The 15,840-nt window shown below is 48.0% G+C and overlaps 1 protein-coding gene across 1 annotated transcript in view; it reads right to left on the bottom strand.

Moving 5' to 3' along the window:
- LOC121832989 (membrane metallo-endopeptidase-like 1) overlaps nt 1-15,840 on the bottom strand; it is a 148,881-nt gene that overhangs the window by 19,653 nt on the left and 113,388 nt on the right. Inside the window, exon 17 of the mRNA XM_042290369.1 lies at nt 13,823-13,888. Coding sequence (XP_042146303.1) covers nt 13,823-13,888 — 66 coding nt within the window. The remainder of the gene's footprint in view (nt 1-13,822; nt 13,889-15,840) is intronic.

Raw genomic sequence — 15,840 nt, 5'->3', positions numbered from 1 at the left:
AAAAATATAACTCAGGAAGCGCTGCACGCAATCTCACATGAATAACGGTTTGTAAAAACGAATATCTTTGGTCCCAGACAAAATGTGTCTATGAACAAATTGTCTCATGGACAGATGAGGAACTCCACCCTCCCCCCGGTCTTCACTCTATTAATCAGGTTTTGTACGTCTCGTGCGTTTCCAAAACGAGCACCAAATAGAAACAGAAAGAACCCGTTGCATACGTTGTATGGTTTTACTCGTGAGCAATGAAGCACCTGCAAATTATACCATGAATTTACGGCAAGAAACGCATTGCAAGCCGACGCACGGGCAAAAATAGACAAACCAAAACATGCCAACTTGTTCGCTTTTGAGCCCAGATCTTCAACCTGACCGCCCAATAGTCGTCATTATTGCGGTAGTGTTCCAGAGAAGCTCCGAGATAACGGGGCGGTGACTCAATTCCTGCAACACGTTTAAAAGCAGTCGGCATTTAAGGCTAATCGCCGTGCCAGAGACCCAAAGACCTATCCCAGTTGATGAAGCTGCTCCCATTTTCGAAAAACATCTCTGTAAGCTCGACGGCTTTTTCTCCACTCTCAAAGTCTTCGCAAAAAGAAAAACAAAAATCACCACGTCATCCGCGCATTCTAAAATACGCATTTCAGTAGCTTCCAACTTGAAACCACTAATAAAACCATTCTGAATAATATTTAGAAAATATGGCTCAAGGAAAGTACCAAAAAACAAAGGCAAAAGTGGACAGCCTTGTCTCACCAAAGAGAAAAGGCGAGTATGTTCGCTTACACGCTTGCTTACAACAAAACTAGTGGCGCAGTTTTGGTACGCCTTGCGTACACCATCGCACAATACACACCCCAGGTTAACATGTGCTAATATAAAAAAAAAGAAATTGTGTGACACGCGGTCGACCGCGTTTTCATGGTCGACCTGCAACATGGCAACTCTTGGCACAAAATAGTCAGAACGCATCAGACTGCTCCGGGTGACATGCGCACATGTTACAGTGCTCCTCTCATTTGTTCCACACGTCGGGTAAGGGTCGACGATGACGTCTATAACACCCTGCATACGCCCCTCTCAATCCGTCATTTGTATCTTATAGTCTACGTTAATGAGTGTGGTCCGACGGTACGATCCAATAAAATAAAGTTTTGAGAGGTACTCCCTTTTGATTATAAAAATCGTGAATATACAAAAATGACGGGGGTAATTTTTTACGTACGTATGCTTCACTAAATAGGCAGTGCAAGAAAGGAGCTCCCTAAACGCTTTGTAAAACACAGCGCCCAGACTGTCTGGTCCAGGAGCCTTGCCCGGCTTCAAATTGTCATTCGTCTTCCGGTAACGTGAGGGGTTGTTCTAACGACGAAAAGGCAGACAGCGCACAGTAAACGGGGACTAAACGAAATGCAAACAGGACAAGCACTGACCCTCAACTGAAATTTAATCCCATGAAAACAAAGCAAACAGAAACTTCGCCCACGTCACTTGATACATTCACCACGTGTCCCCCCCCCCCCAAAAAAAAAAACAAAAAAAAAAACAAAAAAACAATCTGTTTACTACTTAAGCCCAGTGACTTTTGGCTTACGCAGTTCGCGACTGCTTTGATAATTGCATGCGCCTCTAAAATTTCTCTATTCACTCTGTCTCTTCCATGGCCAATGATACCAGTCTTACTGAAGATAGGTTCGCGCCCACATCCATGACAATGCAATGGCGGATGCCCCCCTACAGCTACCACCACTGATCGCAACGACAAGTCATGCTCCCGCAGTCTGTGATTAACGCATCTGCCCGTCTGACCGACGTAGGCTTTCCCACACGCTAGTGGAATCGTGTAAACAACTGCCACCTTGCAAACAACATATTGATTCTCATGCTTCACCGAGCAAGCGGGGTCTTTTTCCTTCTTATCGGCAACTCTCGCGCATTGTTGCGCCAGCTTACACGGAGCGGAAAACACCAATGGCACATCGCACCTCAAGGCAAGTTCTTTCAAGCTGTGTGAAATTTTATGGAGATAAGGTATTACGAGTGGTCTCTTATTTGGCCTTTGCCTCCGGGGACGGGGTTCCCCCCCGAGTTTCTTTAATAAGCCCTCCGCAACGCTCAATAAATTCGAAGTTGGGAAACGCGCCACGGTCAGTCTCTCAACCTGCCGGGAAAAACTATCGTTAACCACGTGATGACATGACTTCTCGGGTGCAGCTTGTAGGCAAGACAAGGCAATGCTTAGAGTGTGATGAATCATATGGAAGAAGACCCTTCTTTGAGCGTGGGTGATAAGACCAGCAAACGTGTTTAGCAATGAATTCTAATCTCAAATCCAAAAATGGTAGGTAAGCCCCATACTGAAGTTCGTGAGTGAAAGTGAGCCCCTCCGAATGATGTGCGAAAACTTCTAAAACTGACCTCACGACATCTGTCTCACATATTCCCTCCAACCTAATAAACACAATTAAAGCAAACACTTTACAAACGCGCTCGTCATCCAGTTTTTTCAGAAATGGCCCAATCGCAATTGGCTAAAAAAATATCACAAAGCACAGGCGCCACAGACGAACCGATACAAATTCATTTTTTCTGAACGTGAAGCTTACCGTTAAATAGGATAAAAGTTGACTCCAGATAAAACTTGAGAAGCTCTAAAAACTCATCAGTACACACACCACTAGCGTTCTGGAAGCCAATCTCTCCGTTTCTTTCAATACATTCACGTACCGAGACAAACAGAGCGCAATGAGGGATGGAATAGAAAAGATCCTCAGCATCTATGGAAAAGCCCCCCACATCTGTGACTGCACCACTACTAAGGTAATCTATGACACTTTGCGAATTGCGCACCCAAATAGGATCACAGGTCTCTAACCGACTTAAGTGCTCTTGCAGGAATCGACTGACCTGTCTCTGCCACGCCCCCTTCTCGGTTACGACAGTTCACTTTATGTGTCTTAACAGAAAAGAATACATCAAGATTGTCTTTCGTGGTCTTTTCTATCTCTTTTTCCAGCTTGGGCAGTTGTAATTCTTTGCAAAACTTAGCTGCCGCACATTTGACCCTTTTTGGCTTGAGATTGGTAATCTCGACGTTCTTAATCACATCGTCAGCCTTAGTGTTCAGTAGGTTCCGGGATAGCACAACAAATCCTCCCTCCTTATCAGCCTGTAGCAAACTGAGATTGTTGTTTTCCGTTTCGTAGCATATTTTAGTAGGCAGTCAACCCCCTCCGAAACACAGTGGACCTTATCCTCAGACGCTGCCTTTTCCGACACTCGCCGTACATCAGCCAACAATTCATGCGCCTTCATGCTAGGCTCAACACTATACTTTGGCCCTCTTTCCAGAATTCGGGCCACATGCTCGGGAACTTCGGCGTCTCCCAAAACGACCAGTCCACTTGGTCTGTTCCCAGGCAAACGAGACTTCTTGGGTATTGCGGTTCGAACGCGGTGCCACAAAAAATCTGTAGCCTGGGTCACAAGCCTCAGATGCTCTCGGTGGTGACGGTATGCCAGGGGGGTAGAACAGCCTCGGAAACACAACATTCTTGTTCCAACATTTCTTGCAAATCGGCTTCCCCCCCCCCCCCCCAACCTGAGCAATAAAATAAAAAAAAAACTCCGGCAACAATCTTTTTTGGGTGCACTGCAATTGGAAACCTTTCTACATTATTCTACGAAAGCGCGTTTGATGATTCCTTTATCCCGCGACAGTACCCATGATACAAAGTCCAATTGACTTCATTCTCAAGTATTTTTTTCTGCCCTTATCGTTCCTTTCGTGTGTATGTCTCTGAGCGGTAATCGCTTCCACCGTGCTAGCACCATAACCCTCCTCTACTCCACGGTATCAAGAACCTTGAGGCGTTTTTTTATGCTGATTATTCCGTCAAAAAACAAACCGTGAGAAGTGCGTTCCTACCTCATCAGCTGCGGAAGTAATTCGTTTAAACAGCTCGCTTTTCTTTTTTTTTTTTTTTTTTTTGCTTTAAAAACTTAGAACGTACAAGACCTATCGTCAGCGTTTTCTGGTTAAATATTAAAAAAAAAAACTGCGCTACACGGACAAGAACATGAAGGTAGACGAAAAACACGGCTTTATTTATTACCCGGGGGAACAAAACCACTCATCCTTTCTAACTCCGCGCACTCAAAACTTGTCAGGAGAGGCATTGTACGGACATGTCTTAAGAGCTCAATCAAGAAATCATGCTCACATTCAATACAAAAGTACTTCGACGGGCAAATAGCAAGAAGGAAGTCCTCGGGGTACCCTGTTTTCTTATTAGCGTCAGTGGTTGAAACTAACCTTAAAGGAGTGAAGCTAGGGAGCTGCGTTAAGCGAACGCACAGAGACAGGACAGGAAGACCTGTCATCGTCCCGTACATCCACAATTTTTCTCACGGCCTTAACAATAAAGGTGAACAGAGTGAACGTGGACATCGTGTTTTCAGCTCCCGACAGACTTTCCAGCTTGTGTAAAAACGTGATTACACCCTCAAATCGAGCTATTTGCTGTTCCAAGAAACATAAATCCAACATTGTGCCTCGCGTTGAGGCGGTTGTTTATGAATTCTTCCTTCCCTTCGGAATACAATAAGTAGGACAAACTGGGCGGTGTCTACCTGACCGTCTTCGTGAACACAGCAACAACATCGTCAACGCGAACACTGGCCACTTATGAACACACAGTCGGAATTGTGGGTTTGTGGCACATTTTAACAACAGTGCCGTGTTAGGCAAAAGTTACAACCAATTAACGAGGGAAATAATCGAAGCTGACAAGATCATACGACTCCAAGGCAAATGCGTTAGTACGCCATCTATATTATTATTACCAAAAATATTGATTATTTAGCTGCAAACTTGCCTAATTGTTAGAAAGTTTTTTGACTTTTCTTTATTTGTCGTTTTTTTTCTCTTTGAAAATTATCTCGATTTAAAGAAGAAGCAGAAGTTAATAACGCAATACAACGTTGTTAGTGAGCTCTGTGTGAGTTTTGTTCCTTGTGTGTGTGGTGGATGCTTGAGTGATAGTTTTTTTTAGTGCGCTGCAACGTCGATCAACATAAACAATTAACTTGCCCAACCTGAAGTTTGAATAAATCGCGGCTGTTTACTCTTAACCCACATAGACTCGCTCTATGAGATCGCGTTCATAGGTTAGCGGCGTTTGGCAACTTCCCCTTCCTTAGGAAACATTGTTTCACCGTCGACAAACGACGACAATGAGCTGCAAGCTTGTGCAAGCATATTTCTGAAACCTCCAAACTGTATCTTTCTGAACCACGCTTAGACAGGCTTGCCGATCATCGTCGTCGTTTGTCAACAGCTAAACAAAATATCCTAAAGAACCGGAAGTTGCCAAACGCCACTCACCTATTGGTCGCACGGTTTTAGGGCTCTAGTTGGCATACAAACCTTAACATAGAAAAACACCGAATCTATCAACAACGAGCACGAAATAAAAACTCCCTGCTAAGAAAAATTGACTCCCCAAGACACAGAATTCTGGATATAGCCTCAGTTTCTTCTACGCCAGAAACCCACAGTGAATGTACCATTTAAACTTCTCTTAGAAAGCCGTTTTGCGCTACGATCGCAGTGTATTCTTTCTCTTATCCGATAGGGTTCCAAGTAAACTATACTTAGTTTCAGCTTAACTGCAGATGCTGCCGACGCTACCAAGTACTGGAACCAATAGAACAGCGGCCAACATGCACAGTCTCGTGACATCGTGAAGTAACGGTGCCAGATGACCGAAGTGTGTGACGCCATCGGACATCATGACGTCACGGGACATTATTAAGCCACGTGAAGTCATGTCATCACGTGACGTTACGGTGTCACGTGATATCACACGATCTCCTAAGTGACTTAACAGTGTCACATGAAGTCACTGCATCATGTGACGTTCGGACGTCACGTGATACCGTGACGTTACACGCCAACATAACGTCATGGCCACGCGACTGCGCTCTATGACGTCACGATGTCATGTCACACGATTACGGTAAGCGACATCACGTCACGTATCCTCAGGTTGTCGAGTGACGTCATGTGACATTCTGACGTCAAGTGATTCCCATGACGATATCACTTGAGTCAATTGACCTCACGTGACTGACATCTTGAGGAAACATGATGTCATGATGCTACGAGCTATCATGACGTCAAGCGACGTCTTGAACGTGTGACTCGTGACATTAGATACATGTGATTAAGTAATACCGATCATTAACAAGAAGAATGCAAAGAACGAAACAGTTCAACCGGTCAAAACAATATTTTAGGCAGATCTTTTTCAATTAAACATTTTTCGGTTCTTGGTGTAGACTACGCTGATTAAATAGGTTGTAATAATTGGTCGTACGCGTGTCTTGCGCGCATAGTGTTGGAACTTTCGCGAGGACGGCATCGGATTCCCTCTGCGGAGAGGATGCACGCGAGGAGCGAGCTGAACCTCGCACCACTGCTTGTCTCGGCGGAGACGATTTATGATCGCGCGCGGGCAGCGAGATGTAAACTTCGTACCCGCAGCGGCCGGATGCAGCCGCGAAGATCAACAGCTGGGAAAGTGGAGACGGACAGAACGAAAGCTGGAACGCTACGGATCGGAGAACGAGAAAGTGGCTCGTCTGTTTTGAACGTGTGTAGTGTGTGTAGTTTAAAATAAAAGTGTTGAGATTTGTTGAGACTGATCGATATCTCGGAACGCCAAGAAGCAACAATTCCCTCAACAAAATAATTGGTGCCGAAACCCGGGACAGAGACTACTGCACTGCAAATGAAGCCGATGAGCAACGTGTGATCGAATCGCCAGCAGACAGAGAAGAGAAAGTAACGACTGAACGAGCGAAATCTGGTAATCAACGGCAACATCTACGATAGACCGACACAAGCAAGCAGCACTGCAAGCCAGGACTGAACGGCAATGGACGTCCTCAAGAAAAAACGAAAAACGCATCGAACGCAAGTAACGAGGCTCCTCAGCGAGGCAAAGGATTTATTACAATCACCTACGGCGACCGTCGATGATCTCGATATATTGATCGAACGTCTAAGCCTCGCTCGGGACCAACTCAACCACGTAGATGCCGCGATCGAGTCGTTGATTTCCGAAAAAGAAGCAGAAGCAGAATTCACGCAAGTGATAGATTATTCTGACAAGATCGTCACGTGCCTAGCAAAGCTCAAAAGGAAAGTGAAAAGTCCGGAGGACAGCCAACGAACAAGCGGGAAACCGAACGAAGAGCGGGAAGCAAGAAAGGTGACATCAAAAATCAAGCTTCCCAAATTAGAGCTCATCAAGTTTAACGGACACCGAAGAAATTGGCAGCCCTTCTGGGAGCAATTTCAGACCGCCATCCATGAAAATCCGGAACTATCGTCCTCAGAAAAATTCAACTACTTGAGGGCAGCCCTGACTGGTGATGGAGCAGCCGCCATCGCAGGACTGCACCCAACCGCTGAATGCTACGCCCACGCCATCGAGCTCCTGCAGCAGCGGTTCGGGAACCAGGCGGAGCTGATACAGGACCACATGACAGGGCTCATGGACATCATTCAGGTGCCGTCATCGCGCAGCGTCAGAGCTCTGCGGCGGGTCTACGACAGCGTCCAGGCTCACATCCGGGGCCTTCGGGCGTTGGGGGTGACGGATCAGTCATACTGTGCCATGCTCTACCCGGTTCTGCTTCGTGCGCTTCCGGACGACATGAGGCTCGAGTTCAACCGCAAGATGTCTTCGGGGAACGCCGAAAACGCCACCGCCGGGGGAACATCAGCAACCGACATCGGCTCCGACTCAGCAACGGAACAAGGACCCGTTAAGGAGGTGCGCGCGCTGCTGAACTTTCTCAAGATCGAGGTGGAGAGCCGGGAGAAAACATCCAAGGAACAACCCGAAGACGCCGGCGGTAAGCCTGCACATTGTTTCCCCATGCATGAACATCCGAAGAGGCGCCTAAACAACGCCAAGACTCGGAACGCTACCGCTACGGCCTTGCATGGCAGGATGGACAGCATGGAATGCTTTCTTTGCAAATCAAAGGCGGACAGCACACCAGACTGTAACGCGAAGATCGAACTCAAGGAAAAGAAGCGCAGGCTGCAAGCCGATTGCAGGTGCTTCCGGTGCACAAAGCCGAACCACACGGCAAGAATGTGTCGCGGCACGCTCCGTTGTGACAGGTGTGGAGGAAGGCATGTATCCACTATGTGTGATCCAGATTACTTGCCGGGACGAGCCGCCAGCGGATCGGATGAAACGCGGAAGAAAGACAAGACGCCTCTCAACCTGCATGTGAGCGAGAAGGGCAACAAACCGGCTGTCCTCCTGCAAACCGTTACCGCGTGGGTGGAAAGCAAGAACAGAAGAAAGTTGGCCCGCATTCTCTTCGACAGCGGTAGTCAGCGCTCCTTCATTACAGAGGAGCTGTCGAGGGGTCTTGGTTGCAAGCTTCTCGGAACGGAGGTTCTTACAGTCGGAGTGTTCGGTGGCAAGACTAGCGAACAAACATACCGTAGAGTTCAAGTAGTTTTGAGTAATCGTCTAACCGGCCAGACATACGAGATAGACGCCCTCGAGACGCGTTCTATCTGCGAACAAGAACTTCCAGGCCCGGATGAAGACATCCTGGTGAATATGGAGGAGCTCGGACTAACGGTTGGTGACGACCTGAACGGACTCGAGTGCAACGGAGTAGGAATCCTCTTAGGATCGGAGCACTACTGGGGATGCGTTACGGGAAGAGTCCGTCGATTGAGCGAGAACTTGACGGCAGTGGAGACCGCCTTTGGTTGGGCAGTACATGGACGTTCCCAGGCGACTGCAGCTGTTGTCAACTGTTCCCAAGTGATCGTCCTCAGAGCTGCCGTGAGCGACCAGGAGAACACGGCTGTCCTGAGAGGATTTTGGGAGCTTGAGAGTATGGGAGTTGTGGACGCAGAGGTCCAGGATCACTCCGATAGCGACATCATGCAGCGCTTTGAGAGAAGCATCACCAAATCTGGTCGAAGATACGAAGTGAGCCTCCCTTGGAAACTTGATGTAAAGCTTGATTGCAACCGAGAGATGGCTTGGAAGAGACTCGAAAGCCAACGAAAGAGGCTAAGCAAGAATCCTGAGCTCATGCAGAGATATGATCAGGCAGTCCGGCTTTACGTCGAGAACGGAATGGCTGAGAGGGTCGAGAGAGACGATAACTCGAATGAACGGGTGTACTACATGCCCCATCAGGCTGTTCTGCGAGAAGACAGCAGTACGACGAAGATGAGAATCGTTTTCGACGCGTCTTCGCACGGACCGAACTGCAAGTCACTAAACGACAACCTGGAGAGCGGTCCGAACCTGAACCCAGACCTTGTTAGCCTGCTTCTCAACTTCAGGCAACACCCGGTGGCACTGGTTGCTGACGTCGAAAAGGCCTTCCTTTAAATTGAAGTAAACCCGGAGGATCGCAATGCTCTGCGGTTCCTCTGGTACAAAGAAATTCCTCAACCGAACCAAACAACTCCGGAGGTGGAAGTCTGGCGTATGACGAGGGTCATTTTCGGAGCCACGTCCAGCCCCTTTCTGTTGGCCGCGACCCTACGACATCATTTCAGAGAAATGGAGAGCGTATTCCCCAAGACAGCAGAGCGACTGGGTAGATCGGTCTACGTTGACGACCTCTTAACTGGCGCGGAAAGTGAAGAGGACGCCGGGACATTCTGTACGAGGCGATCGAGATATTTGGAGCAGCGGGGATGAAGCTCCATAAGTGGGGCTTCAATAGCGCAGCCCTGTCGAAAATGCTTGAAGACAAGGGTCCCGATGAGAGACCATTGGGACAACAGACGGGTGTGTTGAAGGTACTCGGTCTGACGTGGAAGCCGAATGAAGACAGCCTTTCCTTTTCGGCAGAACACGTGATTGAATTTGCCCGCCAACGAAGAAACACCAAGCGTTTCGTGCTCCAGACGACAGCACGACTGTATGACCCCCTTGGTTTCCTTTCCCCCTTCGTGGTGCGAGCCAAGATCTTGTTTCAGGAAATCTGGAAGCTGAACCTGCGCTGGGACGATACACTGCCGGAAGAACTGATGAGTGGCTGGAACAACTGGTGCGACGAGCTCACCACACTTCAGCAAATTAACGTGCCCAGATTCTACGACAGCGAGCTGAAGGGCAACGTTGTACATCGAACGTTGCACGTATTCTCGGATGCCAGCACCTCCGCATACGGATCGATGATCTTCATCTGCTCGACGGATGCCACCGGAGAAACTACCGCGACACTCTTACTGGCTAAGTGCCGCGTGTCGCCCCTGAAGGAAATCTGCCTTGCTAGATTAGAGCTCATGGCATGCTTGATCGGATCGAGGCTGTTTAAGTACGTAAGGACACACCTCGAAATCAAAGTGGATGAAGTCCACTTCTGGACGGATTCTATGATCGCTCTGCATTGGATTAGGGGAGAGCCATCCAGGTGGAAGACGTTCGTGAAAAATAGAGTACAAGAAATTCAAGCAAACAACGAGAAGGCAATGTGGCACCACTGCCCGGGGAAAGAAAATCCTGCCGACCTGATGACACGAGGGCTGTCCGCGGGTCGACTGCTGTCTGCACCGCTCTGGTGGAACGGACCAACTTGGTTGCTACTGCCCCCGACAGAGTGGCCTGGGGAAAGTGACGAGGAGCTTTCCCACGACGGGCTCGAGGAGAGGACTCCAAGAGCAGAGCTCTTCGAGGTAACTGCAACTGTACCGGAAGAGTTGCTGGACATCTCAAGGTTCAGCTCGGCCTTGAAACTCCACAGAACAACGGCCTGGATTTTACGGTTCATCTATAACCTCAGATCGTCAGAAAAAAGGATGGGACCACTGACCGCCGAGGAGATCCACGTAGCGCAAACACACTGGATAACGAGAGCACAAAAATCAGCGTTTGCCTCCGATATTGATTGTGCAGCAAAGAGAATGTCGCCCCCACCTGGGTCGCTCTTGCGTGACTTTCGCACTTTCATCGATGAAGAGGGATTGCTGAGGATCAGCGGTCGACTCCAGTCATCGAACCTGACGCAAGAAGAACGCCACCCCATTGTACTGCCTAAGGAGCATCGATACTCAACGTTGCTGACCATCGACGCCCATCGCCAGGTACTGCACGCGGGAGCCAGGGACACTCTCGTGCAGCTGCGCGAGAAGTACTGGATCCTCCGCGGAAGACAGCTGGTAAAGAAAGTGGTGCGTGCGTGTGTGACCTGCCAGCGATTCAACGCGACTCCTGCAAGTGCTCCAACGGGACCCTTGCCGGCGGATCGTACAACGCGAGCGGACCCGTTTGAAGTAGTGGGCACAGACTTTGCGGGACCCCTGTATGTTAAGGCGAACGACCTCACCAGCAAATGTTACGTCTTGTTGTTTACATGTGCGGTTACCCGAGCGGTACATTTAGAGTTAGTGACAGACATGTCGACAAAGAGCTTTCTGTATGCCTTTCGCAGATGTGTGTCGCGGAGAGGGGTATGCCGCGTCATTTATTCGGATAACGCTTTGACATTTAAACGGGCCTCAAAAGAACTAAGGGAACTGTGGAAGACACTCCGACACCCTGATGTGATTCAGCATTTTGCCAATGCTGGCATAGAGTGGCGATTTATTGTCGAACGAGCGCCATGGTGGGGAGGTTTTTATGAGAGGCTCGTGCGCTCAGTAAAGGTGTCATCGAGGAAGGTGATCGGAAAGAAATGCCTGGGCGAAGATGAATTGGCCACGGTTCTCACCGAAATTGAAGCCGTGGTGAATTGGAGGCCATTGACCTTTGTATACAACGAGATGGGAGAGGGCGACCCTCTCACGCCTGCGAGCTTTCTAATCGGTAGACGGCTGACGGCGCTGCCAGCGGCCGGGGGAGAGCCGCTCGCTTCGACACCGGAGACACTTCGCGGTCTGTGGCGAAAGCGAAAACGGATCCTAAATTTACGTGGGGGACGTGGGGGGCGGAGTACCTCCGAGAACTGAGGTCTGCTTACGCTAGTCACCGAAAGCAGTCCCCTCCGCCCCGAGTGGGCCAGTTGATCCCTTTGAAAGAGCCACTTCCACGACTGCTTTGGAAGCTTGGAAAGGTTGAGAAGGTATTTCATGGACGCGATGCAAGGGTTCGTTCATGCGAGATTCGCGTACATCGCGGTACAGTATTGCGAAGGCCAGTGCAACTAATCTACCCCTTAGAAATGACGGAACTCTAGAATGTGCTCGCGCCCATTCGGTGGGGAGTGTGTTGGAACTTTCGCGAGGACGGCATCGGATTCCCTCTGCGGAGAGGATGCACGCGAGGAGCGAGCTGAACCTCGCACCACTGCTTGTCTCGGCGGAGACGATTTATGATCGCGCGCGGGCAGCGAGATGTAAACTTCGTACCCGCAGCGGCCGGATGCAGCCGGGAAGATCAACAGCTGGGAAAGTGGAGACGGACAGAACGAAAGCTGGAACGCTACGGATCGGAGAACGAGAAAGTGGCTCGTCTGTTTTGAACGTGTGTAGTGTGTAGTTTAAAATAAAAGTGTTGAGATTTGTTGAGACTGATCGATATCTCGGAACGCCAAGAAGCAACAATTCCCTCAACACATAGTGCATGCAAAACAAAGGATGTCCACGTAGTAACCCCTTAGCTTAGTTTTAGAGCGCAGCTCTTAGGGGCCCGTTTCCGGCTTGAGCGGCGTCGGCGTCGGCGTCGGCGTAACCGCGCGGTGCATCATGGGAAATGTCCCATTATGCACCGCGCGAGCCCCCCACCGGGGTCACGTGACTTCGTGGGGGGCACGTGACCCTCCCCCAAGGTCACGTGACCCCCCGAGGTCACGTGACTCCCCTGAGGTCACGTGACCCCCTCCTCGAGGTCACGTGACCCCCGCCGATGTCGCGTGACCCCCCGATGACGTCATCGACACTGATGACGTCACCGGCAACCACATCGTCATCGTCATCATCACTGATGACGTCATCATCAGTGATGATGACGATGACGATGCGGATGCCGGTGACGTCATCATTGATGATGACGATGACGATGTGGATGCCGGTGACGGCATCAGTGATGATGACGATGACGATGTGAATGCCGGTGACGTCATGAGTGATGATGACGTCATCAATGATGATGACGTCATCAGTGACGATGACGATGTGGATGCCGGTGACGTCATCAGTGATGATGACGTCATCAGTGATGATGGCGATGACGATGCGGATGCCGGTGACGTCATCAGTGATGATGATGACGATGTGGATGCCGGTGACGTCATCAGTGATGATGACGATGATGATGTGGATGCCGGTGACGTCATCAGTGATGATGACGATGACGATGTGGATGCCGGTGACGTTACCGACATCCGCATCGTCATCATCACTGATGACGTCATCAGTGACGTCACTTATGTCGTCACCGGCATCCGCATCGTCATCGTCATCATCACTGATGACGTCGTCAGCGACGTCACTGATGACGTCACCGACATTCGCATCGTCATCATCACTGGTGAAGTCATCAGTGACGTCACTAATGACGTCATCGGTACCCGCATCGTCATCGTCACTGATGACATCATCAGTGACGTCAGTGATGACATCATCGGCGTTGGGGGTCACGTGACCCCCCAAGGTTACGTGACCCCCCCCCCCCTGGTTAGTCTGACCCCCCCCCCAGCGCCCTTCCCTCCTCCTCCTCAAGAGCTGCGCTCAAATTCGGCGTTACAGGGAGTTGTAAGCGGCTTTCACTTTTTCTGTTGTTGTTTTGTTTTTTTTTTCGCAAGAAAATGTACCAACCTGGCGGGCTAATCTGGAAGCGACGTAGCTCGCAAATGTTATTCTTGGCGTCCTTTCATCCTTTGCCTGAAAACAAAAAACAGACAAATACAAATGAGCGGGAAATCTCGATCAACATTACACTCTTCTTTTACGAGAGTGGAATACCGAATGAAGGGAATCCGCGATGCCCTGCTGCAGGAAAATTTTTAACCGAAAGATGCATCCATTGAGGCGAATGATGCTTAGAATTTGTTTATTTGTATTTAAAAAATATATATTCTCACCACTGCCGAAAAATACGTAAGCCATGGATTACGCCTGAGTTGCATAAAAAATATAGTTAGAAACAAGCTATTCTGTTGCGTTTTCAATGCTTTTCAATGCTCGTGCACCTGATGTCCTGACAATCTTTAAACAGTACCGAAGCAAGCTGAGAAAAAAACTACGATCTTCGCGCACCGAACACCACTTCTCTTGTTTAAAGGATAAGAAAAGCCGACAGGAAGTGTAATGATCCAGTTTGAACGAACTCTTACATCATGGTACCCCGCATGCACCTTTCTCAGAACTTTAAGTAAATGGGAAGGAATTGTTTGGCGCCGAATTGGCTGATGCATTTAACGATTTCTTTAAAAACAGTACTACATGTGGCTACTCTTCAGCTGCTTGAGTATATGTGCGCATTCGAAATGATAACTAAATGTTTCTGTAACCGGCCACCGTGCATGAAGTATTATCAGTAACACAAGACCTAAGTAATCGCACTAGCTGTGATAATGAAGACTACCAGATATGACCTCTGAAGCATGTAGTTGATTTTATTGCGTGTATTTCCACTGATTTATTTAACACCTGTTTAGTTACAGTACTTTTTTGTTTCAAATGCATGTAGCAACAATTACATTACTTTACAAAAAGGGGTATTAAAATTATCTGGTAAATTAAAGCCGAATTCCTGTACTGCCAGTATTTTCAAGGGATTTAAAAAAGGAACAAGCCAGATACTTAGATTTATTAGTACGAGTAACTTGTTGACGCCACACCCATTCATTTTTTTTTGTAAAAAAAATTAAGCAAATTAGCTTTAAGCAGAAAACTTACAATATCCTTACATAATTTGAAAACAAATTTAAGATTTCTTGGTTATTCGTCAGTTTTCAGACTTTTCACTCAGTGAATTATAATATTTTTCCAGAAAGCTTTAATTACGGTGGTATACCTAGACCGGTCCTAATGCTTTCAAAATCATGTTTTCTTCGCCAAAAAAATGGTAGAAAAATAATATGGTCTCAAAGGCTTAATCTGCGTTTTGTGGTGTGTCACAGGGTAGTGTCTTGTGGTCACTACTCTTTAAATTTATCTTAACAATATGCTAAAAATTAGCTCTATACTCCGTTCCACCTTCAGTCTGAGCGCCGTGGACGCCACAGGCCATCCCAGCCGATCCAGCGCCGGGAGAAAATCGCGTGACCTGCCGGTTGGGCAGAGGGTCACAGGGAGCTCAAGGTCACATGACACTCTCTCCACGCTGGATTGGCTGGGATTACTCCTAGCGTCCGCTGCGCTCGGGCTGAAGGTGAAACGGAGTATAGTGCCTAATTTTTCTTATATACGGATAATACTTAAATATTTTTTGGTCGTCACATTCATGAGTTTATAGATAAATGTTAGGATGTAACAAAAACACTAGATATGTGCTCAGTCTTTCATTCTACGCATTTAAAGTAAACAGAAAACAGTTATATTGCAATAAAAAGAAAACAAGTCCATACCCACACGTCAAGACATCAGCCTAAATTCACGTCGTACAGAAGATGGAGATTATTGTAAGTGTCTTGTCAAAAGTTTTGCCGACATGTTGTGAAAGAATTATGTAAACCACATATATTAACCAAAAACCTCAAATTACTGGTCTAGTTCGTCGTATCAGATACTTTGTTTTCGCACGAATTAAGTATCTTCTTTATATTTTACTTTTTTACTCAAATTTAAAATATTGCTAACTAGTGTGGGGCAACACTATTTTCATAAATATG

The sequence above is a fragment of the Ixodes scapularis genome, unplaced genomic scaffold (assembly GCF_016920785.2).
Source record: "Ixodes scapularis isolate PalLabHiFi unplaced genomic scaffold, ASM1692078v2 PGA_scaffold1__304_contigs__length_218370807, whole genome shotgun sequence".
NCBI lineage: Eukaryota > Metazoa > Arthropoda > Arachnida > Ixodida > Ixodidae > Ixodes > Ixodes scapularis.
Note: the sequence above shows the minus strand (reverse complement) of the source record. Positions and strands in the feature narration are given on the sequence as shown.